Source organism: Taurulus bubalis, assembly GCF_910589615.1.
Source record: "Taurulus bubalis genome assembly, chromosome: 16".
NCBI classification, from domain to species: domain Eukaryota; kingdom Metazoa; phylum Chordata; class Actinopteri; order Perciformes; family Cottidae; genus Taurulus; species Taurulus bubalis.
This window is the reverse complement of record NC_136604.1, coordinates 8289038-8316596: the sequence shown is the minus strand read 5'-3', so window position 1 is coordinate 8316596 and position 27559 is coordinate 8289038. Positions and strand designations below refer to the sequence as shown.

At 44.3% G+C, this 27559-nt stretch overlaps 1 protein-coding gene across 1 annotated transcript; it reads right to left on the bottom strand.

Annotated features, from left to right (window-relative positions):
* Nucleotides 1-173: 173 nt before the first annotated feature.
* On the bottom strand, nucleotides 174-25533 carry ash1l (ash1 (absent, small, or homeotic)-like; the record flags this gene model as incomplete). Its single annotated transcript, XM_079232132.1, has 25 exons — nucleotides 174-1186; nucleotides 2289-2748; nucleotides 3301-3467; nucleotides 4290-4462; nucleotides 4609-4747; nucleotides 5837-5927; nucleotides 6032-6118; nucleotides 6509-6778; nucleotides 8139-8271; nucleotides 8645-8699; nucleotides 8989-9141; nucleotides 9343-9509; nucleotides 9897-9964; nucleotides 10496-10645; nucleotides 10795-10903; nucleotides 13165-13311; nucleotides 13502-13708; nucleotides 13909-14017; nucleotides 14189-14234; nucleotides 14329-14402; nucleotides 14898-14992; nucleotides 15127-15300; nucleotides 15482-16190; nucleotides 18786-23130; nucleotides 24928-25533. 25 exons carry the CDS (start codon nucleotides 25531-25533, stop codon nucleotides 1095-1097), a joined length of 8826 nt encoding a protein of 2941 aa, XP_079088258.1. The 3' UTR covers nucleotides 174-1094.
* Between the last annotated feature and the right edge of the window lie 2026 nt (nucleotides 25534-27559).

The window sequence follows — 27559 nt, the reverse complement described above, 5'->3', positions numbered from 1 at the left end:
TTCAAGAAATCTGGCAGAGTACAGACACACACCAAGTGTGTACGCACACACACACTCGCACACAAGGCAGTCGGAGAGCACGGCTGTGTAAGGCGTTACAGTTGAAGCCGGTGTCTCCCCGAAACGCCTGATTTAGTTAAGCTGGTGAATCATGTTAAGACGGGCGAAGCTGACTGCCTCGCAAGAAAATTAAAGATTGAAATTAAAACCTCAACAAGACACTTTGACAAAAGCACACACTCAATCTTCCCTCCCTTTACTCAAAAAACAAAAACGCACCCCTCGGCTTCTTCTGTTCCTAAATGAGTTACTACTGTATAACAGGAAAAAGATAATAGACTTTTTAACTCGCTTTTTTTTCTCCTTTTTTTCTTCTTTTCTGACTGCATCATCTAATACTGGGAGAGTGCTAGTGTTTTCGTTATAGATACATTACACAGAGCTTCACAATATCCATGGTACCAAAAGTGCAGTTCACCACCCTCGTTCTCTCTCTCATGAGCAGCATCTGAGCACACACTGCTCAACTTACATTTCCCCGATGCCATTCTCCCCCATGTGTCCCGGCGCTGATCTTCTCTCATCCGTTATATTTTGTCATTGCAGCTAGGTCCCACTAGGGGGAACAAATCTCCAGCATTAACATCCCCATCTATCCGTCCCTATTCAGTACCACTTGTTTCGTTTCTGATGCTTGATAGGGGAATTCATCAGCCCGTGTCTGTAATATTCAATGCATTTAAGTGCATGGGTTATTTCTCCTATGTTCATTAAAAAATTAAAATAACAAAAAAAAGGTTTTGCATCATACTTTCAGCAAGAAGTCTGGGTCAGCTCTCTCTTCACGCTCCTTAAGGAACTCCTGAAAAGCTGAAATTACAACGGAGTCAGCGATTCCAAACCCCCTCCACCCTCTCAGAGTTGAGATGACCAGTCTTGGAGGAGGTAACCTGGAAGAGGCCCCGAGGGACGCATTGTGGTCCTTAATGATCGGACAACCAACAATGCAGCATTTCCCTGCTTGCCGTCTCTCCGTGTTCTGCCCCTTGCTCACAAACAGGAAAGGCAGTGTGCTTGACAGGCACGAAGCAAAGTTATTTTCTGCACACGAAATCACCGAATCCGAGCGTCCGTCTTCGTAGCCGGCGGCCTGCGCCCTCCTCCAGGAGATAAGAGACATCTATGGCTGTTGGAAGAACACAGGGGGGGATAAGAGCTTAGAAACAGCCGGCACACACGTATTTGAATCAAAGTAATCAAAGGTAAAGGCAGGCAAAGGTGTCTCTTCTGTTACTGATGTATCAAGCTTCAAAGTGCTCAAAAAGTCAGAGTTAGGAGTCTATCTAAAAACCACCCGACAGGTGAGTAATCCACAAATACAATTATTTTTAATTAATCTGTTTCTTTGTCAGCAAACGCTACATCTGTGCTTCAGGCAGCTGCATTAATGTGTTAGTCTTTCAATACTTTGAGCGCCCTGCCTCATCTGTCGTACTCCAGTCTCAGAACCCATCGGCTGTCGTCCGGACGACGAATACGCCTCTTGGGTCAAAGGGCTATATTTCGGAGGCTCCGGTGTAGCCGGCAGATATCTGGACCGAGACTTCCTTATCCATGCCCTGCTCGTTGTTTACAGTCTGATTCACAACTTGAGACAAAAATGTTGTCCCATTGTCTACAGATTTGACATAAAGATGGGTTCACCCTAAAGATACAAGTCTCATAAACATAGTTTATTTTGTATTATCACTAAAAAGAGTTCTATGACACAGAGAAATAAGTTGTATCAGGCTTTGGCTTCACCAACGGCATTTGTTAGCAGGATCAATTCATTGTTAGTTTTTGGTCTTTGAGAGAAATATAGCACATTACCAGACTCTCACTCGCAAGATTAGCTACTCAATGTCAGTGTTAAGTCTAGATTTAGATACTTTTTTGTAATACCGCCAGCAGATTGAAGCAATGACAGAACAGACTGACACACTGCATGGGAGGAAGGGACTTGGACAAAGCATCAGATCCGATAACAGAGATTGCCATCTGTTAGATGATTGCCAAAAAGAGTTTAACATAAATATGAAAAACAGCTAAATCAAAAGCTGCAGATGTTACTCCTCCATCGCCCTCTCCCTCCAATACAGTTTTATGCCCAAACTTTGAATTTAACCATTTAGAAACCGTGTGAACAATGTGTTATCTAACATGTTTAAATGATGCAAGTGATCTGAAACTTAGAAACCCTAAATTATCTGATGACCTACCCCCCTGCTTTGTTCCCGGTCCCTCACCATTCTTGTTGGGAGTTCTGTGCAGCAGATCCAGCAGAATTTTGTTGAGCCGGTCCCGCTGGGCCTCCCTCCTGCCCAGCACTGGGTGGTGTAGCGGCGAGGAGCCAGACGACAACGGGAGTTCGAGCATCTCTCCCATCCTCTCCGCGGAGTTGTCCTCCAGCTCTTTGCGCTCCTCAGACTCCTGCCCTTCCTCTTCTTCCTCCTTCTCGTCTTCATCCTCGTCTCCCTCCCCTTCCTGTTCCGGTCTCCTAGGCTTGGCTGAAAGAAGTTCAGGTTCGTCTGGATTCATGTCCATGTCGTCCTCTTCCCCTCTCCCGTCTTCGGCTTCAGGCGGAAAGTCGTCGCCCCGGTCGCAGGAAGAGCCGTCGTCCTCGCAGCCTGCACTTCCTTTGGGTTGTTCACTCTTCCAGGCAGAACGACCTCCGTTCCTCTTGTAGTTGTCAGGAACGTAGTGAGGCTGCAAAGATTTCACAATCAGAACCGGGTCAAACAGTATTTTTAAAATCTAATTTAGCTGACTTTACTTTCTGATAGTTAGGGTTTGCAAATGGACAATAAAATCAGTGCAACATAAGTTTTGGAGAGACCTCTAAGTTACGTTTTCTGAGAGATTTACCTGACACAGCCCTGAACTAATTTAATGGCGTGAAACTTATCCACCTGGTCCTCCATAAAAGCAAAAACAAACTAATCAAAACAGAACCCAACAAGAACTCCCCTCAAGTCTCTTAGCATTACAATTTACATTGTGCATAACTAGTTGTCAACATAAAAATAATTCACAAAACATTCCACAGATACTTGAATGTGGCTCACTGCAAACAATGTGGTTTGAATCAGAAACAAAAAGCAGTTGCAGGTTCTGTCGTCTGTTTCTGAGGAGCCGAAGCGAAATATGCCTGGGCTGTCATATTACCTAACCACTCTTAAAATATCTTTCAGTGTTTATAAATCAGTAACAGATCCCAGTGCAGCAGCCCCACCCTGCCTCGACCCCCATCACACTCACCGAGAAGTCTCTTTTGGGCGCAAGCCGCTTGGGGAAGTGGTTGAAGGCATATGGCTTGGTGCAGACTGGGAAGCGGTTACGATGGATCTTATAGAACAGGTGAGCAGACTTGTCCAAGCGGTAATCACAGATGTACACGTCCTGCTCTTTTACACTCTTTGGCCGTCCTGAAGGAAGGAACACATTTTGTATTAGCCGGGAACTGCTGTAATTTATGTCATTAAAAAATGTAAAGAAAAGTGTATAGTTGTTCTGGTATGTTTTAGTTCGAGCATATCTTGTTGTCGATGAGGTGGGTGCACTCCCTGGTAGACAGGTAGGTTACAAAGGAGCACTCTCCGATATATTCCAATGGCTTCATGGCCAAAAGCTGGGTACACCCTATATACCTGCGTGTAACCTCCACTACACCACTGTCTAAGCTGTAGCTAAGCTCTAATTGTAAAAGTGATAGTTGGGCTTTATGAAAGTGGGGTTGTATGAGGTGCTTATCCATAAAAAGTGTATTACCAACAGCATGTTTTGTGTTTGTTTTTTTACCCCTGGGGATTGCAGACCAAACACACCACGACGGGTCTTGCCAAGAAAAGCAATGGGATTCAAAATTACGCGTCAAAGCCAAAAGAAGTTCCCCGGGAACTATACTGTTTATTTTTTTAATATTATTTTGTTTTTAGTACATTGCTTTAATCCCATGCTGATTCTCATGCCTGTATCTCCAAACGGGGGACGTGTAGACCTCCATCTTCTGTAGATGAATAAGTACCTAACACAACCTCACTTCAAACCCCCCCAACTATCCCTTTAACAGCAATGTCCTGCTTCATAAACATATTGACATATATTACAAGTACATTGTATACAAATGACTGAGCTTTACTCGCACAACAAAGAAACTTCAGAAAGAATTAAATTTCAGTTCAATAGGGGAAAAAAACACTCCTTCAGATGGCTCATGTCTGAGTTTGCATGTGTGTGTTTCTCCTCACCTTTGCAGTATGTGTAGAGATCGAGGACACAGCAGGTTGCCACCACTGCCTCCAGGGGGATGATCTCGTAAAGCGGCATGCGGAATAACTCGTTCTGGTAAAATCGCCGTGATGGAGAATGATGCGTCTCGTGGGGACGGAAGTAGTGGTGGCCAAAGGCAAATCTCTCACCCCTTTAGAGTTTGAGTGGATACAGAACAGGCCAGGAAGTTAAACACTGTAATGCAACTTGATGAGCACAACAATAATCTATTCTCACTGGCAGGTATCTACAGTACATCATGCCAGTTGATCAAAATACTCCATCTGATTAACTTACTTTTCATTCTTCCAGAGTTTCTCAATTCGGAAGATGTCAAGTTTGTCTCGGTTGACGTGAGACAAGAGGCGGTAAGACTGTCTGACAGGCTGTCCTTCAGGTGTGCGTCTGCTGTCTCTCATCAGATACACACAGTCACCTGCACACAAGAGACAGACAGGTTTCTTATCTGCAATGATGACATTTTTACAAGAAAGTGTCTCCTTGATACAAAAGTTAACTGGCAGGTTGAGTGTAACATCTCGGTGCAGTAACATTTAGGCAGGTCGAAACGTTTATAGGTCAAAAGGTTGCATAGGAAACGTTGCATAAATTCACGTCAACCCTGTGCTACAACAAGACCTGTCTTTACACAAAAAAAAATTAAAGAGCAGCTTAAAACTTCCCGGCAGAACTTCTAACCTCTAGTAAGACCAAGAAGCAGTTTTTTCATCAGTGGGTCCCTGCTTGCTTTGGCGCAAGTATGTGTATTGCTTCACATGGGTGTTGCAATACAGTCCTGTCAATGGTTTCACACTATTTCAAATATATAATAATATTATATAATAAAGTTTGTTGAGAAACACTAAATGTAGTCTGCACTTTTGTTTGTTTACAAAAACTCACAGGGCACCTTAAACACCAGGCCGTATCCCAGCAGCTCTGATCTGTACAGTTTGGTGCTCTGTAGCACCTATAACCAGATCAGTGATGTCAAAAAGTCAAAATCAGTTTTATTGTCAATTTTGTGCAATGTGCAAACATGCAGAAGATTGAAAGTATGTTTCTCTTCTGTCCAACATATAGACAATTGTGCAATAGTAATAATAATAATAATAATAATAATAATAAAGTGCAAAAAATGTTTAAAAGTTAAAAAAATAAAATAAAAAAATAAAACAACATATAGACAACATAAATTAGGAACTATTAAGACTATGAAGGACTAAACTATAAGTAAATGACTGTAACTCCTTAGCAGCATTCAGACATGTGAGTCTAAAAGAGGACGGAGTTAGACTGTGAAAGACTGTAGCTATAATTAAATGACATTAAATGACTGCAGTTCTTAGCAGCATCCAGACATGTGAGTCTAGAGAAGAGGACAGTCTTGGAGTAAAAATGTGTGCATCACCAAAATGAGAAGTTAAATCTTTGTAGTGTAAAACAAAATTGTCAGAGGGCTGTACATGTACAGGAACTGGATCATTCCAAGCATTTGTAAGCTCCTAACTGCTGGTTTCTATACCTTGATGTAGCAACAGATCATCTCGAAGGAGGCAGATGTAGTAGACGGAGCCAGCCTGGGCGTAGCTAGGCTGAGGTATCATAGGAACTTCCTGTAACCACAACAACAACACACATGAGTAATATCAGATGGTAATACGACCCAGGCAGAGACTGAAGTTCAGCATTCATGGGTGTTTCAAGGAGATAGACGTACCCTTTCTACAGGCCGAGGGTCACACTGCTCACACAGGTAGTGCTCCACCTCGGTCTCTAGCCGCATGCAGTCAAAATGCTGCCACACCTAGAGCAACAAATCAATTGTTGAATCAGGGGAAAGCAAAAAATGGACAGTTGAATCAATAACTCCCGAGCTGATAGACAGTGACTCACTCTTACAATAATAACAGTTATGTTCTGAACCGGCACTACTAACAAACACATCTGTAACAATCTTCTTGATTCACACATGTGGTAGTCTCAACAATGAATCTTTGTCAGCCTCCTTGTTTTGTAGAAATAACAGAAAATATACACGGGACTGAATGCACATTCCTCTAGAGAATACACTCCCCAAAACAGGTGTAACCAATTAGCCAGCGAGACAAAAAGAGATGAAGGGAAATCCATCTTTCTTTCTCTGCTACTATAAATGTAGATTTGTCACCCAAATCATACGTGATTCACATCTCACCATGCACTTTTCACACTGGATCATAAGGCCTTCATCCTTGTACATTCCACAGATGCAACGGATGATGTCGTCGTCTTTGTCGTGCGGCCCTGGACCTCCACCTCCGTGGTGGCCATGGTCACGCTCCAGCGAATCCGAGCTGTCGGCCTCGCTGGCTGTCTCGCCCACAATCTCATCAATCTGGACAGCAGCTTCATGACGTGCGCTGTAGTAGGCTTTACGCAGGCGACAAACGTCCCTGCCAACCGTTGACTTCCTGCCGTAATATTTCTGGTGGGAAAACAAAGACAAATTTTCTATTATTGTTTCAAAAACAATGAATTTACAGGAAATATTCCTTGTTGATTGGTGTGTTCTAACGCACAACACAAAGACAAAAGGCCTCAAAACTGCATGAAGAGAAATCCTCTATAAAAAAGAAGAATGCACAGAAAGATGCACTCAAAACGGTCTCTGCAGCTGCCAACATTTCACAGTTCTCAATTTAACAATATGCCACATTCCCCTCATGCTATTTTCAATCAGGCAAACAGGGTCTTGGAACCAAAGGCTGACTCTAATTTAGACATCTACTTCAGACTTCTATAACTTGAAGAGGAAGCTCCTTTGAGAGGTTTCAAGTGGCACTTGTTTAAACTTTTAAGCTATACAGATGTAAATCAAAAAGGGCCTGTAACATAAAAGCAGAGGATCAGCAGTCAAGAAGTTCTCCCCCATTTGGGATGTGTTTGTGCTCAAGACAGGAAAAAAATAAATGAACTGAGTGAGTGGGAGGAAAAATGTATTAGAGGGGCACAGTAACAGCTTGAATGATCATTTTGATGAGGCTTTTTGATATTGATTGGGCTTTTAGATTCTGGGATTAAACGCGAGACTTGAGTGTTCTTGTGATTAGTGTTATTAAATGATGAAGACTGGATGCTTCAGCTGCCTTCATGCAATTATCACACTGATCTTTCTAATGATTGTTGACATAAATCTGACAGGCGGAGAAGATCTATTACATTCATTAAGCATTGAGTTTGATAGATAATTTACAAATGATGACTCTGTTGGCATTGGGTTTATCCTTTAGAGCCTTTTATCTGGAGACACTTTCCAAAGAGATCAACATCATCTTGCAGGACTCTAAACCCAGATCTAAACCTGAGCTTTGGCCGGAGGAACCAGGGACTACATTTAATTATTGTAAGATAGTTCCAACTGTAAAGTAAGCCTCTGGTCTAGGGATAGTACTTTCTGGTGGTTCAGGAACTATCAAGGCAATGCTTTCAAGGCTTCATTCAGGGTCGTGGAGCTTTCCCGATGCTGACCGAGCTAACTGATTTAATATTGGGGGAACCTGAGGTGCACTTCTGAGACAAAGCAGTTCCACCAAACGCCGAGGGACGACGTTGTCCGCTGTAAACGCTGTGCAGTGCTGTTGGGATTAGCTAGCGATTGGGACACATGCAGCTTCCATTCACATGACGGTTACTGTTGAAGTACTATTGGTACACTGGTACTTTCATCCCTACTAACTTCTAAAGTCTCTTTTCAAATACTTAGTTCTTCACCCACAATTGCTGCGAAATGATGTAGGAAAAAGACACAAATAGTAACGTTAGCAACCGATGGGACGCCGGCCTACCTCAGCATTTCGGAACACTTTGAGCATGTCTGTGTCAAACGCCTCTACAGTCTTGTAGTGGCCCGTGAGGATTTGCTTCTCGATGGTGCTCAGGTCCAGAGGGTCAGACACCTTCTCGTAGTACTGGCTGTTCCTAACGATACACAAAAACAGATGGATTAGTCGCTGCATATCTGGTTTGAAAACATTTAGTGCTTATAAATCAGTGAGTCTATAGAGGCTATAAGTATGACCCAGTGCTGGCCGACCATGACAGTGTTTGCACCATGTAGCCAAAAACAAATACTACGCTGTTATTGTTTTGACACAAAGTGATTACCATCAATACTGGACAAGAATCACAGCACAAGCTGTCACGGCTGAAATGTATGGCACGAGATAAAACAGTCTGGGTGCCGTACACTGATCGTAGACCAGATAAAACAATAACACTGCTGTCTGGAAAACAGTAAAACATTATGAATGAACCAGCCGAAATGCAGGTTTGCACTTTTACACACTCCTACCTCTTCCTGGATGGGAGGTTCACCAGCGGCGCAGCAAGTGTCTGACCGGCTGAATCTGAGGGAAGACAGAAGAATAACACTCCTGTCATCATGTTTTAATCATAGGGCCTTATCATTCAGTGGACATTAGAGTCGCTGACAGATGTGTTTAGAGGACTGATCAGACCTCCGATAAAGCCAGAGGTCATACTAATGAGGATATTTGATAGAACAGTACAATAATAAGAGCTCTACTGGCGCACACACACACACACACACACACACACACACACACACACACACACACACACACACACACACACACACACACACACAGTATATATAGCGACACTATAGACACTAACCCTTGTAGCTGGTGATCATGTCAGAAATCTCCTTAAAGATGTGTGCAAGGCGAGCAGTGCGTGTGACTTCTGTGTTTTCCTCAGCGGCAGCGAGTCTCCGCGTGCGCACCGACCGCGACGTCTGCAGTGCCGAGAACTGCGTCAGGAAAACGTCTGGAAACAAGGCACGAGCATTATGGATGCAGTTTTTACACAATTTCACCTCAGAAAATTAGAAAAATAAATAGTACACTCCAGTTTTGCCTTAGTCAACATGTTTATCCTGAAGCACTACAACTGTTAAAATAGAACGTGTTCTCAAATTTCTCGAATTGCTGTCACATTGTCGTCACACCTCTAAGCCTGTACACTCACCTGACTTGATGTTGCCATCGTCACGGATCACTCCTCCCCAGCGCGTGTACAGAGACAGGCTACCGGGGTCCCTCTCTCGCTCACCCTCTCTCTTCAGCAGCTCCTGTTTCTCCCTCATCTTCTCCCAGTTCCTCAGGAGAAACACTCTGTGCTTCAGCACAAAGTTCCTGATGAGTGAGGGAGAGGGGACAAAAGTGTGAGGATGGCATGTGTTTGTGAGTGCTAACATCAATTCACACCACTTACTTGAAATCTTAATACCTCTACACCATTCTGTTAAGGAAGTACAGACATGGAGAGCAAAAATCACATTAAATTGGATTTAATTGACTTGCACCAAATGTTAGTTTATAGTAATATATTTTCTAAGTTATATTTTGCATTGAAATTGAAGAAATGTGTAAGCTATCTACCGTCAATGGGCATTTTTGAACCCCTTTGTCAAGAAGTTTGACACAAAAGTTAGCAACAAAATAGAAAGGCATGTGTCAGAATTTGGAAATGTTTAGTTCCATTTCTCTTATACATTTATGTGTGTGTGTGCCTGCGTTCACCTCTCTCTGTTGGACATGGGCTTCATGAGATGAGGGTAAAACTTGTTGCTGTCACTCGACTCTTCCTCCTGAAGATAGAGACAGTTGAATTAAAGCACCAATATTAATGGGAAACACCCCTTCGACTAGTTCAATCCGAATTTTACACTTCTTCTAAAGATTCATACTTAAAACCATGATGTATACTGCAGAAAGCATGTTGGAAGTATACCATGGTATACTGTAAATGTGGGGCCATACGAGTCAGCCTAATTCAAAAGACTACCGAGTTATTTTCTTAGACACTTTGTGGCCCACTCAAGAGTACCTCTGAGACACATGACCTATATAGACACTGCACCTGATATTTAATAAAATACTGCCAAACTATTTACAGCAAGGCAATAGCTATAGTTTTATAACAACATAAAGTAGTTTGCAATCAAAGAAAGTCTTAAGCAAACCCTTATGATCGTATCTATTCGGGAAGGTAAGAAAGAAACCATTAAGGACTAATTATAATTCTTAAGAAATGAAAATGTCAAGGGTTGTTTGCTCTAGTATTATAGATCTTAAGTAAGGGTGAACAGACAATTTATTTAAGTACATTGATCACTCACTCGTTTCTTGAGCTGGTGTTTGGACTTCCTCTTCTCCTTGAGTCGACCCATCCGCCGAGTCCCTCCGGTCTTCGGAGGCAGGCCGTTAATACGCTGGCTCTTCCCTCCGATGATGCCCCGGCAGCTCTCTGAGCCACACATACACGCTTGCTGTAAAGTAAAAGAAAAGAAAGCATTAATTTGTAATAGGTGAGAAAAGGGCTGAGCTACATAAAAGAAGCCGCGATGATAACTCTAAGCATGAAATATACAAAGTGTTGTTCCGCGAGGAGGTAAAAATATGGTCACTGGTGATTCACCTGTTCTTCTGTATTGAAGGAATGGAAGTTGTAGTCATAAGTGAGTTCAATGCCGCTGGTGATGTCCTTGAGAGCAAAGAGACCTATTCTGTACACCCCATTCACCGACCTAAGAGAGAGAAGTCACAGAGCGCTTAAGTGAGTGGGTGCAGCATTCACGTGATGACTTTTTATCGTTAATTATAAAGCATGAGAGAAACTAAACAGGATTCAAATTAACAACTGTAAATATGCCAAATGGAAGTTTAAAGGATGGGGAAGTTAAAGGATATTAGGAAAAGATCATTTCGTGCACAAGGCGTGGGAGTGTTTGGACCGATCAGGAAGTTGCTGGATCTTACGGCGTTTGTTTAGAGTAGTATTTTACTCATAAATGTTCAAGATCATAGAAAAACTGTTTTCTTCATAAATAAAAAGGTAGCACGGGGTAAGTAATTGATAGACAAATGGTCATTTTAATGGTATTACATTAAAGAACATTATAAATTCACCTCCGAACCAATGTAATGGGAGATCATATTGTTTTTAGGTCAAGCCTTTACCTTTACCCCTTTGGTGAAGTTTTAAGTTATGTTTCTATATCGACTTAAAACTATCTTAAAACTAGCCCTGTTAGAATGACAGTTGAATGAAGGCATTTTAAAATCCATGAAAAAAAGAGAAGAGGACTGGTCCGGTTTTCATTTGCTCGATTAGGCAACCACTCAACACGTTTGTTCTCCCTAGTTTCCTCTTCTCCAAACCAAAGCTGTGCTCCAGCTTTTCACCATTCTTCTAAGAATAAAACACACTATTCTTTGCCAACCGCTTGATAATGTATTCCTTCTATAGGGGTAAAAAGCTGGTTCAGCGCATTGTCTTCAGGCAGTACAGCTGTATCTAAGGCCCGGCTCCATGTAATCTCTCTTCTGTGACAAGATGGATGACTCGTCAGGCTTTGTGCTGAAAATCCTCCATCCTTGTGGAGTCTTTTATTTCAGCCCAGCCACTCTAAATTATACACACAAGCAGTCACACATAAACCGACCAGTGTCCTAGATTATGAGCGTGTCTATGCCGGAGGGCAAAGGGTAGAGTTTGATGGTGGACCCTCTGGAGGTCATTAAATGTCCACAATCAAACCTTCTAAACTGTACCGACACATGCAAAACACATTTTAAAGAAAAATCCAGGTAGGTCTCACACACACAGAAGTCCTGCACTCAGAGGCCTGCTTAGCCAGGTCTCCAGTAGCAGTGGATTGAGCCATGCTGTGAGAGCAATCCCTCAGGAAACCAGTGAATTGTTTTGGCGTGGTGCAAGAACATTAAGCCATTTAGGTCTTTGAACACTGGCAGAGACTGACTGAGATGATCTCATCAGATTACCGCCACATGAATAAGGTTAGGGTTGCAAGGCAGAGCTTTCTCATTTACAATGCAGTGCACCTGCTACACGTGTTCCTTTTAGAGCTTGTGTAAGACAAGACACCCAAACAAGGGCTGTCCAATATTGCCAAACGTACACTGTGGCTACACTGAAGTGGTTTAACTGTAATAAATCCATGAACCGTCAAAAAAACTTTAAAATATAACAAAGAATTTCTGCCACATTGAGGGAATCTAAGACCACAAAAACACACATATACATGCACTAAAGTGCCCAAACAGCATTTAATAGCGACAAGATTAATTAGAATGCGTGGTTACTCATAATGAAACCCCTATTATCTGAAAACATGAGTGAGAAATCAAGAATGAGCTGGACTTTTAGTGACCAGACTGGCCTCGTCTGTTTGGAAAGATCGAATCTTACCAAAATGATTATTTCAATACAAATGAATATCTTTCTCTCCCTTCGGTTACGTTCACTATACTCAGTGTGCCTCTCACAGGGTGAGAAAGAAATTACACAGCTCATTCAAATCACCAGGAACACAAACCGAAAGCAATTAACTGAAACTATTAAGGTAATAGGCTGGTATTTTCCAGTTTGTTAACCGTAAGTGACGAAAGCATTGAGAAAACAAAATACTGAATTATCAAGCTGGAACATTTTGCAATCAGCTTCTCCCCGTCTCCTCTCGCAACAATCCAGCCTGTTGATGTACCGGACAGTCCTTAAAGGCTCCCTGTAGCATTTTAGATATAAGTATATTTAGAATAAGCCATATGTTTGGGTTTCATGCAGAACGTCTTCTTTGTCATCAGTTAAACTAATGTTAAATAAAGTTAATGACAGGTCTGGTTCAATTATCTGTCTTTACCAACTTGTTGCAAATGTTCATGCTTGTGCTTGAAAGCGCTTAGCCAAATCTGTGCTTTGGTGGGAACCCAAAATCACCACAAGAACATCAGGAGGGAACTGGTTTAAAGCTGTCATGACACTCACCACTTCTGCATTTCACAGTTGGGTTCACAGCTGTGGTTAATGAAGCGTGCCTCATTGCCCATTCTGTAGCTGTCGATCACCATGCCGCTATCCAGGTTCAGACAGTATTGGCCACTGTGGGCGAAGTACTGCTCCATCATACGGCTCCTGAAGTATGGTAGAAGAGAGGGAGTGGAAGATTAAAAGAGAGCTTTTCATTAATTTCCGTGTCAAGATAAATTATGTGCTGAACTGAGGAAGCGTAACAATCAGAACTGCAGGCGCAGAATATTAAAGATCTTCTGAAATCCACACACCACAAGAATTTCTTGCTTAATAAGTGATCTGACTGTCTCACCTGAACTCCTGTTCGCTAACCACCTCTCCCAGGTACTCGATGATAAACTGCCCAGAGCTAAGTGTCTCCTTGGTGCGGATGCCCCAGCCCTTCCCCTCAGCGCGGAATCGCTCCAGACACTGAACCCAGTCGTGTCTCTGGATGTGCTGGTTGTCACACTGATCGCCTGCTGGACAGGTACTCTGAGAGCACTCTGCAAAACTCATCCTGTAGGCAATGTAAAACATGTGTGAATGACTCTTTAGCCCATGTTTACCCTCTATTGGCTGTTGTTTCATTACTTGGCAAACTTCTTTACAACAACGGTCGTAAACAAACAAGACCAACTGCTGATTTTTGTAATATAACCAGATTTCCAATGGGAAACCTTCCAAAAGTCACAATCGCATGCTGAGATTTATCTTTACCTGTTCAGACATTCATCCAGGCAGGCTTTTTCAGTCGAGTCATCGTGCGGTTTACAGCTGCATGTAGTTGTTTCATAACCAGAGAGAGGCTTCACATCCACGTAGACATCTGTAACACAACCGGGGATTACAGTTTTACATTTATTGACACTCATGAAGTGTGACTAGCAGTGGGAACATCAAGCATTTTTAATTCAATTCCAACCACGACCAATGTAGTAAATCACAGAAATGCCAATTGCACTCTGGCTGAATCACTGGAACAAAGCCGGATACTCACTTGATCTGATCTTTTTATAAAGTGGGACATCCGGCCTCTTGTAAAGCTGAAACACAAAAACAGAACTACCTGTCAATAATAATTCCCTGTGAGCATGGGAAAACCCTAAAAACCACTTAGTGCTCAACACGATTAATCACCTGATCATGTTTCCACAGCCATAATATGTCGTAAGGCAACTGGAAATCAATGCGCTTCTGTCTCAGGTACTTCCCTGAAAAAACAAAGCAGGGGAAATTTAGAAGGAGAAACTGAAACATATGAGAAGAGGGAAGCCATATTTGACCATAAAACACATGTATATTCACATACCATGGAAATTACAAGTTTGACCTCTTGATGAAACACATTGTGTTTGTCATCTACCATAGATGGATATACAAGCCTGTGGTTTCTGAAAGGGGAAGGGTCCTACTACTAGAACCGGTTTACCAAGTTATCTGGAGATGAGTAACCCCTGAGACCCTTCAAATGAAGAACATGGACTGTAATAGTAGACTGAATTTAGAAAGGCCAATGTATTACCTCAGCATATAGAAGCTACGACTGATGTGATCAAACCTTTAATAGCAAACATGAATAACTTAGATTTGTTTTAAATGAGTGGTCAGTAAATTTGGTTGCAATTACATAAAATGTTTTTTTTGTTTTTTTTTAAAATAGGGGTGCATTAAAAAAAAAGAAGAAAGTGATTCCATTTGAGACTCACCAACATGTATGGGAGCTGGAAACAATCCAAACTCATGTTCCCCAGGTGTGTATTCAAGCTTCTCTTTCTTTAGCTGCAGAAGCTGACTCCGGGGGCTACAGGGTGTAGTACAGAAACGGGGAAATGTAATGGCAGTTTACAAACACTTCAGAAAACGTGGATATGGCGCATTGATCTCAAATAAGCTTCAATATCAGGAGATGTAGTTTGACATTTATTTGCAACTCACTCTTCGGTCTTATACACATCTGAGTAAAGTCCCGCCTTCTGAAACTTCTTCTTTGGAGGCCTGGCCGCTCTCTTCTCACGTTGGGTAGTTATGGGTATGGGCGGAGCTTGTTCCTGGGAGACGGTGGCTGGGCGGTCCGGGGAGCAGTGGCCATCTGGCTTGCTTTCCATTGAGCTAAAAATAGAACCATGACTTTGTTTCTAGTGAGGACTGGATTAAATAAAGTTTCTTTAAATACCAGCTTTGAATCCTAACATGAATACTCAGGATAAATCTGTGTCAATCACCCACAGCTGAGGCTGTATAAAGGAAGTTTAACGGTTAATGTGCAACAGTGTGATGAAATGTTGCTTACCCACGAAAGTGCTGAAGCTCGTCCTGAGTAAGCCAGCTTCTTCCTGTCCCAGCTTTGGACCTTGGTACCAGGTTGGCCAGGTTCTCCTCACTGTCTGGCAATCGCTCCTCAGTTATTTCTACCTCCCCGTCCTCCTCTTCTTCTTCCTCTTCTTCTTCCTCCTCCTCCTCCTCATCCTCCTCCTCCTCCTCCTCCTCATCCCCCTCCCAGCGCTTTTTCTTCTGAATTTTTCGACGCTGGCCCTGGACTACTGCCTCAATAGCATCTGTAACAGTGTCCGCCTCCCAACCCCGGCCTCCTGCTGGCCGTTCTGTCCCCCTGTCCCTGTGCCAGGTCGGATTAAACTCAACCACTGGTGGTGGAGATGGGGGTGGTGAGGGTAACGGGTGTTTCCTGGGACGGCCGGGGCCCCTCTTCTTCACTACGTTGTTTCCTGTACGCGCCTGTCTCTGAAGCTTCTTGGCACGCAGGATTTTGTTGACGTGGTGCAGGCTGTGTTTGGATGGCTGTGCCCGATGGGAGTGGTGGGGCAGGGAATCATCTAGGCAACAGTCCTGGGAGGGGGAGAGGCAGGAGGAGGAAGCGGAGCTGTGGGAGTGAAACAGTGAGGGTTGGTGATGATGCTGCTGCCGGTGGTGCTGCATGGATCCTTCGGGCCCTTCAGGGGGCGAGAGAGCAACGCCTCTCGTCTGGATACCTGATGAAGACCCTAGTCAAAGAACAAGAGAAAATTAATACTGCATATGTAGTACTAAGTATCAAAGCACATATTCCTAGAAATTCTTAGCATTTGTAAGTTGCATTAGGAAAGGTGAGACAGTCAACAAACGCTGTTATACTGTCCTAAGGCTGTTCCTAAACTGAATGACAATGAAGTAGTCTATCGCGGATGTTTATTAATTACAACTTTTACAACATTTTGGAGCCGAGGTGAGATTGTTTGAAAGGGTTTCACACCTTTAAATACAAGTAATTGGCTAACACGCCATCAAAGATCATTTTAACACTACCAAGCAGATTTTTGGAACACAAATTCAATGGTAGTTTTCTTCATCTATTCACTATTTCATGGCAGCTCTCGATTTTCTCTCTCCTCTTGCTGCTTTACATCCCTTTCCATTCTCACATTCTTCAAATCTTTCCTGTTTCCTCATTTATATCACTCTTAAACACAACTGCAAAATAAAGATGAACACATCAATCAACGGCCGATTGAAACCAGATGGTTTACACTGAATTCGGGATTTTTTTCAGACTGGTTCGCAACAGTGATGAAAAAAAGCTAGCCTTGCTGTCAATTATAGTTTTAAGGAACAAAAGATTCCTAGTCAACAAAAATCGGAATCAGCAGGTGCACCTCTACTCCAAAATGTATGACCTCACTTTCTACATCATTATCCCATTGCCCCTCTGTCAGTTGGCAAAGAAAGAAGTGTTATTTTTCGACTCCAGTCTTCATCAATTCACCCGTTTTTGGCGTTCATTAAAAAAAATTTCCATGTAAATGTTTCATTTTTAATGGAATAAGATTCAACGGAAATGCCACAAATTCAAGTAATTAAATATTACAAACAAGTCTATGGTGGAAAAGTTTAAAAAAAGCAACTGTAACAGACTGAATCCTTACAAATAATATATATTTTGATTAATACATCTATACTCATGAGTTCAGGATCAGTGAAAGAGGTTTGTTTAATGTCCAGTGACCCTCAAAGACTAGACAGTGAGATCAGGACCCAAGTCCCCGGGTAAGATAGGGTAAAAGTTGGATGACTGATTAAAAAGCTTATCAGAGAGGACAACAGTTTTAAACATTGCATGACCACTGCCCCATTCTCCTGCGTTGTGTGAACAGCTTGGCATGTCATCATGATGGGTTATTATGCATGGTGGATATGGCTCAGTTAACACTGGTTGACAGAAACAAATCTATATTTTTTTTACAGCTTCATTCTCAAACCTTCAATCACTATGCATATCTACGACCATCATTCTCCACTTTTCTTGTGTGCCAGCCTGTTCCCCACCCTCCTCTACCTCAAGAGTCTGCGACCGCTGGGTGACCCCGAGTCCTGAGCTCTAATCCAGGATTACCCTGCTGTGGTTTGAACTGCACCAGTCTGCCTCAACTGGGACTTTACAGCTTCACATCTCACTAGTTAACATGCACATAAACACAAACACCCACTAGACTGGTGCTCACACATAAACCCACATAAACACACCAGTCTTTGTCAGGGGACATTCAGAGTCACACTGATGAAGGCCATTTGCTGCGGCTCTGTGTCTTACATCAGCAACATTAGCTCAGCTCAGGTACTGGGTGCACTGAAGGATATAGGACTAGGCCTCACATTGTGGGCTTTTGAGGGAAATGTCTACTAAATATAGCATGTTAACAAAACACTCCACCCCTTTTGCTCTTGCAAGAATGCTATATCAACTGTGGTCAACTGCAGCTATCCACACTCAGAGTAGCCCGTTTAAGTCCACAATGCATGCTTTTTTTTTGTTGAGTCCATAACCACGAGTAAGAGCTACCAAATGTCAGACAGTGTAAGCACAGGCAAAGTCAGTGTCTTTCAAGGTTGTTGTTTTTTCCACTAAAATATAAGTGGCCAATTTCCACTTAGTGTTTTCTTTGTACAGAAGGGAGACAGCTGTGAGAGATATGGAGACAGAACAGATCATTTTCTTGTGTTTGGTCTAACCATGACTGAGGTAAGGATGGTTTCAGTTGTAAGCACCAAACAACTTCTTAGCACTACAAGTCATTTTCAGGAAATACACAGGCTTCACTGAGCAGAGCTGAAGCAAGCTTTGAGAGCATACTTGCTGTGCCATATGGCAATGTCTGAAATGGTGATTGACCAAATACAAAGTTGTGGAACCAGTGCTGGATCTAATGGATTGCACGCTGTGCTAGTTTCACTATAGCTGTGTATTCTTGATACAACTGCATTCACAGAACTATTTTTGGAAAATGAATTTGGTGCACAATTGACTCCAATAACCTTTAACAATGTCACATTTTATTTGGGTCAAAAGATTTTCTGTGCTGAATAGCTCGTCAAACTCAAAGGCGTGTAGGGCTATAACAATGATGGGATTGAATGCAGTGACTTGAATGTATAAGACCTACTGAATGCAAATAGCTCCCTGCTGCTATTTTTTACTGGTCACGATACAGTCTTTTATTTATTAAAAATGAACTATGGATTTGCTTTTGTCCCCAATATCAGTTTCAATATCAGCCCATTCATACAAATGCCTTTAAAAATGAACTCAATAAAATGAGACTTACCTAACTCTCTTCTTTCTGCTGATGTCGAGCGGTCCTTCCTCATTGGCCGGTCAATGCGGGAGAAGGTGGAGGTCTCTGTGACTACCTCAGTCTTTCTGTTCCTGCCCCCTTTCAGCGTAGTGCGGGTGAGAGCAGAGGCAAACAGATTTGTAAGGTTTGGAGAATCATGGATTCCAAGCTCCACATCCTCCGTGGGACTGAGAGGCTCCTCATCCTCGCTGTCTGAGCAGCCTGCTGGGTCTTCAGCCCGTCCGTCTGTGAAGGGACCCTGCCCAGGTGCCACATGACTCCGTGAAAGCTTAGAGTAGCTTGCCTTTGAGTTGCCCATTCTGAACCAAGACTCAACTGGGTGGTGGCCTTTCGAGCTGCTGCCCAGTGCAAGCCGTGAGGGGCCTAGACAGGACATGGAGCTCTCTTTGCGCTTGTACCTTTCTGCAGATGAGGATGAGGAAGAAGAAGGAGAGTTGGCAGAAGCAATTTGCTTGCTGGCACTGGTGCTGGCAGTATCTCGTCCAAAGCGGCTTCGTTGTAAAGACTCTGCCATTCCTAAACTGCCAACTCGCTCCCCTTTCCCTGATGTTCCACTCTCAGAAACCCCTGCACTGGTCCTGCTCGCTGAACCTCCTCTTGCCGCTTCCTCTCTTTCCTCCTCAGCACAGCGCTCTCGGTGTTTGTGTCTGTGTTTGTGTTTGTGGTGCCAGTTGAAGGAGAGCTCAGAGGACATGGGGGGATACAGGACAGGGGACCTTCCTCCTCCAAGGTAATCCGGCCTGAGAAGCTTATGTTTTTTCTTGTGAAATTTAGAGGGGTTCAGCAAGAGATGTGAAGGGTGGTGATGATGCATGTAAGATGAGGGGGGAGGAGGGGGGAAAGACGGTGAGTGGTGAGAGTGGTGGGATGGGGCTGTGAGGGGTGACTGGTGGTGTGGGTGCGGATACAGAGCGCTAGCTGGGGGATAGCCTCTGTAATAGCCCAAACCCAAGGGCCCAGAGTAAGGAACGCTGTAGGAGGGGTGGTAGAAGCCTCCACTGGAGAGTGGAAATCCAAGCCCAGGTAGAAAAGGAACCTCAGACATGGACTCCCTCAGTTTGGGAGGCCGTCCCCGTTTCTTCTTCATGTCTGGTTTACGAACATAGTGCAATGGGTCACAGGAATATGCAGGATGGGAGTAGAAGCTGCCGAAGTTTACCCTGAAGATTGTAGGCAGGAGATCCCTGTGAACATAATGATGTGGAGGAGGGCCACCTGTGCTTCCTATGCCACCACTGGCTCTGCTCCCCACTCCTGGTGCTCTACTTGTTCCTGCTGCGATGCCTACTCCACTGCCGAGCCGATGCCCAGTGGTACGGTGTGCTATCCGTATTTCACTGAGTCCCACAACAATCTCTTCTAGCTCAGCAAGAAAGTCTGGGTCATGCCGCCGGGAGCGCAGCTGCAAGTACTTCTTCTTGCGTTTTCTTTTCTGTCTCTTTAGCTTGTCATAGCCAGGGCACCCATGAGTGCGGCGTTTGCACTTGTGCTTATGTTTGTCCTTATGTCCTATTAAGGAGGAGGCTGGAGCTGCTGGGTGAGGTCTCCTGGGATCTGGTGACGACCTCGCCCCTTGGGGTGATGGGGAGGGTGAAGGGTGTTCCATAAGCACAGCGGAGTGACGCCGCCTGCCTCTGGAATTAAGGCCCACCCCTGGACCCATAGCTGAACCAATGACCCCAGGCATTAATAATCCACTGCTTATCCCAGTTGGCATCCCAATTCCACCCAAGCCACCCCCAGCTTTCTCACCACGGTCAGAGGTACTGTTATTGTCTGTTCCTATACCACTGTCACTGGGCACGGTCTCCTCACTGTGTGACTCACTGACGGGTGACGGAGTGGCTTCTTTTAGCTCACTGAGGGGGGCAGGGGAGGTGGGATGAAGCGGCCTAGAAGGTGAAAGCTTGTGATAATGGTAGTGCTGCCTGTAATGGTGATGGTGTTGGTATCCACGGTAAGATGACTTTTTCTGGGAAGTTGCTGTGGCCATAGATGATGACCCAGGGTTGCGAGGATTAGGGGCGGAAAAGGTTGGGGGAGGGAAAGAGAACGTGTTGTGGCTATGATGGGAGTTAGAATAGTGAGAGTGACCTGCAAAGTGCACTGAGCCTGGCTCCACAAAGCTGGCATCACTGATGGGGCTGTGGCCTCCGCTAGACTGTGAGAGGGAGGGGGAGGGAAAGACCTCTGACGAGGAGAGCTGGTGCTGTTGGTGAGACTGTGATTGGTGGTGATGGTGAGGGGAAGTGGTGTTTGGAGATAGGAAAGGTTCTGGTGGTGGGGTTGTAGCCGTTGAATTAGATGCTGATTTTGGTTTGCGCCCTCGTCTCTTACCCATGTATATTGTGCCTTTTTTACTGACATTAATTTGTGGCCCTAGTTTCCCCCCAAAAGAAGCAGCCAGGGACGACAATGATTGGGTTGCAACTTCCACATTGCCAACCACCCCACTGGTGGTGCATTTAGGGGTGTCTTCTGGTCTTGGGCCCAACAAGATTTGACTGAGAATACGCTTCCGTTTCATACTTTTCATCTTATTGATCTTGCCTATAATAGTTTTCATGATGAGCTGCCCATTTCCTTTGCTGCGAAATCGTTTGTCTCCCATGTCCCCTGCCTCTGGATCCAACGTGGGAGGCTGACCCTCTTGGGGTAAGGTAGGAGGAAGGCGCTTGGGGCGTCCACGTTTTCTAGGCATAGGTTTAGGGGGATTCAGGTCCACCTCAGGGTGAAGAACAGGGGGGTCCTGCTCTTCTTTAGACTTCAATAAAGATGAAAAGACCTTAGAGGGAGCCAGCTTGTTAGGAAGGCAACCACGGGCCGGAGCGTCAAGCCTTGGCATTATAGACTTCGGCCTTCCCCTTTTCTTAGGCTGGTGTGGGAAGAGCTGTGACACTGGACTTTGTGACACACGATTTGGTTTGACCTTATTTGGGTTTGGAGGCCTGCCCACAGGTCTCTTAACTGGTGGCGACAGGGTTTCCAAGCTTGACGATAAAGGCAAGGTGGTTTTGCTCTGGTCGAAGGGACTGTCCAGGCCTACTCTTTGACCCTGCGCCTTGTTCATAACACGGCCCCAGCGGGGTTTCCTTCCCCTGCGTTTTTTAAGAGGTTTGCTGTCCTGCTCTGCTGGAGAGTCTATGGATGAATCAGGAGAATCATCCCTCAGAGGTGTTAGTGGACCTTCGTCATCATCTGGCTCCGGTGAAGGAGAGGCCCTTTGTCTTACAGGCTCAGCGGGACTGCTAGTCCGACCGGATCGGCTACTATCCCAATTGGGACTGCGCTTATTTGGACTAGAGCTCTTCACCCTCTCAACTCGCAGTGACTGATTATTAGCCCCCTTGTCTTTCCCTTCTAGTTTTCCTGTTCCTGTCTGAGGAGGGCACTTGGTTAAGTCTCTAGGGTTGTCAATATCTTGCTCCCTCTTATTTGCAATGCTTTCCTCTGCCAAGACCGGACTCTCTCGTGCATGGTGTCCTTGTGAGGAAGCAGGCGAGCCCAGGTGAGTCACTGCACTCATTGTCCTCTGCTCAGCTGAGTTGGTGGAAGAGGATGAAATGGGACAAGATGGCAAAGATGTGTGGTGTGGTAGACAGTGACCTGGGCGTGACTGAGGCTTAGACATGCTACCGTTTTCGTTGCTGCAGTCCTTTGACATGGCTGACAGGCAGTTATTGCTGTTGCCGATGCCGTTATCGCTGCCGCTACTAGCTTTCTCATCCCCTTCCATGTCCTCCTGCCCCAGTGGTGTCAGGGAAGGTGAATTTTCTATAACACTGTCTTTGTTCCTAGAACCATAGGGCCGACCAGGCGGTCGTGATACAGGAGGTGGTGGAGAAAGGTGAACCATTCTTGAATATGTGTTCCTATTGGCCATAGCTCTGTCTCGTTGCTTGGCTGTGGGGGCCATAAAGCCTGAATTTGGGAGAGGAGCAGGGTCAATCTTTGCATGTTTGGCTGGTTTAGGGGTCTTTGATGGTGGGCAAGTCGCAATGAGTTGAGCTAATTTCTCAGTGATTTTGGGTGCTACCCAATTTTGAACATTTTTGTCCTTGTCTCTCTGACTATCAGTGCTGTAGGTGTATTGAGGAGGTTTAACAACTTCAAAGCTGGGTTCCTTTGATGCAGGTAGTGGTGGTGAAAGTGAAGATGTCCTGGGGTTGGGTTGTAGAGTTGGTGTTTTCTTCCCAGATGGATGCGTTTTGCTGTCTGGTGGAGGGCGGTGAAGGTTGAGGGGTCTCTCAGATGTGGTGGTGGCTGCTTTCGTGTCTGGCTTTGTATCAGACTTGCAATCCATCTTTGGTGAACCCTGGAAAACAAAGAACGGGATGGCAAGTAAATTATGACGGTTTATGATTAGGGCTGCAACTAACGATTATTTTAATAATCGATTGATTATTTTTTCAATTAATCGGATAAAAAAAATTTTTTAGCAAAAAAACGTTCATTTCCAACCCTTTATTCAAAAACAGAAGTGACAGTGCAAAACATCTTCAGAAAGTGCACCAACAGGTTGCTCCTTGAACATCCCTGAGCTGTTAATTAAAACAATAAAATGGACTAACACTAAAAACATACACATCTATACTTTACATCTGCCAAATGTGAGCCCTTTTTACTGTAATTGATCCCTCCAGAGGCTGCATTTACATACCCTGCTTTATCAATATGTATGAAATACTGGGACAGAGAGAAGCTGTACTGCTCCATATAGAGCGTCCTCTTCCTTAAACTCTTTCATTCTGGGTCTCTTATGACCGCGACGTCACGTTGTTGGCTAAGCCCAACGACGTGATTTGCTTCATTCTACTTTGAGTAAAAAAAAAAAAAAAACCTGCAGCCAGATCCGCCGGTGTGCCGGTTTAACGTTAACGAGTGACAGCGTGAACTGAACCAGACCGGGGAGTGACGGCATGTTTCATCACGTTACGTTTTTTTACAAGCAAGACTGAACTGTAACGGAACATAACATAACTTTAACGACAATACACAACCAAACACGTTAGCTAACGCGATAGCAAACTGATTAGCTTACATTAAAAACAAGTTTGAGGAACATGAAGACGCTGATTGGCCAAGACTCGACTTGTCAAAGATCTTCTATTTTTGAGAACATCACAACCTCAGCTTTTTTCGTGTCTCACTCCAATCTCAGAAACGCTGGCCGGCCAGTTGCTCTGCTCCGCTCTTTTTTTTCTTCTCCGCGACTTATTGCCCGACGTAATAATCGCGCGACACAACGAATCGATAATGAAATTCGTTGCCAACACTTTTGATAATCGATTTTTATCGATTTTATCGATTTGTTGTTGCAGCCCTAGTTATGAGTAATACTTTATTTATTACATTAAAAGACTGTCAAATGTCTATATTAAATGTATGTATGAATATATGTATGCTCCAAGTTTTTTCTATCCATGCTTGAACAAGTTTGAACTAAAGTCATACAATGGTATCTTATGACAAATTTGAAAGAAATGTGGCAAAATTTAGAGCAGCTATGGTGCTACTGAATCTAACACATTTCACCAGAGACGGCCCCAGCTAGAAATACAAACTATCAATCAGAAATAGGTTGCTGTACTCCTTTACAAAATGCAATTCATTGATAAGATTTTCTGTCTGCTCCTTGACGGGCATGCCCGAGGGTAAAGTTAGACTCAGCTCAATAACACTTATCAGGGTCAGATTGGGGACAGAAAGGGAGAGCTAGAGACAGGGTCATGCGGTGGAGGGGGTGGAGAGGACGTGGCCGTACAGAGACAGAAGATAGATGACACAGACGAAGGGAGATTGGAGGGGGCGGTGCATGAAGAATAGGGACAGGCCAACAGTGGAAACAAAGAGAACTAAAGAACAATTTATGCTCCACTTTTTATCTGTGCAATAAAGTGGTCATTACAGCAGTAACCTTTTTGCGGAACACTGCCTTACTGACGACTGACTAATAGCATTTAAGAAAGTACGGTAAATGTAAACAAGTATGTACATAGAATAAATATAATGCAGTGAACATGCTGGCTGTCAATACTGAATATTTACTTTTGGCAGAGAGTTAATCTATTGTTGAATCAAAATACATAAATTGACTGTTCTCCCTTCTTACCCTTTTTGCTGGAGTGCTCCCATTCACTTGGGTGGGTGACAGGGTGTTAGTGCTGGTGGGAGGAGGAGGAGCAGGAGGAGGAGGCGTAGGAGCTTTAGCAGAGGGGGTTGATGAAGATGATGAGGCTGGCCTGTTGACACTGGATTTCTCTTTCTTATCTTTTTCCCTGCCATGTGGACTCTGGCTCTGAATACCTGCCCCATCACCTGTAGCCCCCGCACGGTTTCCACGAGCACCACCTCCTCCTCGCCCCGTATGCCTCACAGTGGCCCTGAAGGCTGGTCGGCACACGTAATTCTCCAAGATCTTAGGGGGCTTCTTCATGCGTTTTGCTTGAAGGCCAATCTTAAGTTTGACATTGCCCTCGGAAAGGCTGCTCTCTTTGATGGAGAAATGGGACTGGTCACCTCCTGGCCCACTTGCTCCTGCCCCTCCTGCACCAGCAGATACAGTGGCAGCTGCTTCCTCCTCTCTGTCTCTCTTCTTCTCCTCATCCTCTTCTTCTTCTTTCTTTCCACCCCCTACCTCCTTTTCTCGTTCCCCTGAAGGGACACCTGAGAGAGGAGGGGGTGGAGTTGCAGTCCCCACCTGATTTTTTGGATCCATAAGAACTTTAAGGGATGTGCAGGTTTACTAGGGAAGAGATGTGGTGGATACCAGGTAAAGTGTTTGTTGGGGGATGGGAGAGGGGTTAAGGGGGGGGAGGGGGAGGGGGATAACGGTGAGGGTGAAGCTCTCCTGGTTTTGTGGTGGCTTCTATCCCTTCCTTGGCAGTCCAGCCCTCTTTCTCCGTCCTTCAACTGTTGGAGTAAAGACAGGTATAGCAGGGAGAGAGAAGGAAAGAAAGGACGGAGGCAGGAAAAACAAATTCCACATTAGTCACTGCAACACAGAACACCAAACAAACAGTGACAGTTTTAAGCAGCCCGAGAGCAACACTTTTTATCATCCATTTGGTTTTAGGCCGTCCTTCATCCCGTCTGGGTGACACTTTAAATGGTGTGTTCGTCCTCCGTGCACAGTCTGTGACCTATTTATACAGCTACGTCTCTTCTACCTGAGAAATGTAAACTTAGGTTCAAGGAATCAAAATTGTTTACCTTAGATTAGAACTAAAAAGCACATGAGGCCTGTGATGGTGGCAAAATGCTCATACCCTACGTTAGCACAGCAGCATCGAGCAGCATTTCTTAATTGTGCTCCTTAGAGGACAGCCCAATTCAATGAAGTTGTCGACCGCTCCCTATGGTCACTGAGTGATTTAATGCGGATTCACCCCCAAGCAGGTGCTTTCTCTGGCTGAAGTCATTTGGAGGCAATTCAGAACTGTGACCTCAGCACATTGGGCCCTCTGGGACTAGACAGAGGATCCGACCGCCTTTTCCAGCCTTCGCCAGCAGCAACTGAGAGTGAGTGATAGAGCGTCAACGTGCCGGCGGTTTCTCTGCGCCCTACATTAGTGGAAAGCACTAAAGGAGCCACTTAATGGAGCCTAAGGAAAGTCATACAAGTCGACACATCACTAAAGTGTCACTGCAAGAGAAAAAATAAAACTGCCCTACACAGAGTTTTAGACTATGTTTGTTTTGGATTACGACTGTGGAAAACAGTAGTAGTGATTTTTTATTTTTGTTGAACCACACAGTTATCGCAGACCGATTTGGGGAGTTTGGCCTGCAGTTGCCCCACGCCCTCCTTTCTGTGTTTACGTCAATTACTCACTCTATTGCGCCTCAAAACTGCAGACTCCTCCTCGCTACACATACCACACTCAAATCACACCTCCCTCTTTTCTTTAATACTCCATCAATCTTCCGTGTTCTTTTACTATCTTCCTTAAGCTTTTCCATCCTCTTTCTACTCTATTTCGCAAACTTAGAAAAGCAGTAATAAGAGCACAAAAACTAGAGTCACTGTGTTCCTACTTTAATAAAAAACACATTTCAGCCCCCCTCCTCCCACCAACTCCCCTCCTCCCCGTGTTCTCTCACAGAGTGACAAATGTTCTCCTCATTCTTTTATACTAAGCGCTCACAGTTGTACTAACTGCTTCTACCCTGACAGCAGCTATGCCAAAAATAAGCCACTCTAGTACCGAACTCTTTGAAAGGCTACTGATAGAAGTCTTGAAAAAAGCCGCCCGGAGAGTCAAAACATTCCCCTCCCCTCGAACAAGCTACGCCAGGTCCTTTACTGGCCCTTGTTCTCCTGTAAATGATCCAACACTGGGCCGAATCGCTTTCTAATTTGTGACTCGAAACACTAAAGCACATCATTTTCATGTTTAGCATGAAGGTACTTTTGCATTTACAAAGCGGTTAACGCCACTGCAGTCATTTAGTTTTTCACAGTCATACTGCAAACCACGAGAATGACAGCACAACTGTTTTTTTAAAGACAGATATCAGTCATGCCTCGTTAACTTTCAGAGAAATAACCAGGAGCTAAAGAAGGCATATGGACACATAAAACACGAACAAGTATCAGACATTGAAATACAGAACAGTAGAATCACTAATCAATATCAGGCCACCGACCTAAGACATGGCAGAGCAGGCGGAGACGTAGTAAACAACTTCCCGCGCCCCCTCCCATTTCTTTCCTCCCCTTTCTCCCTCCCTCCACACTTTTG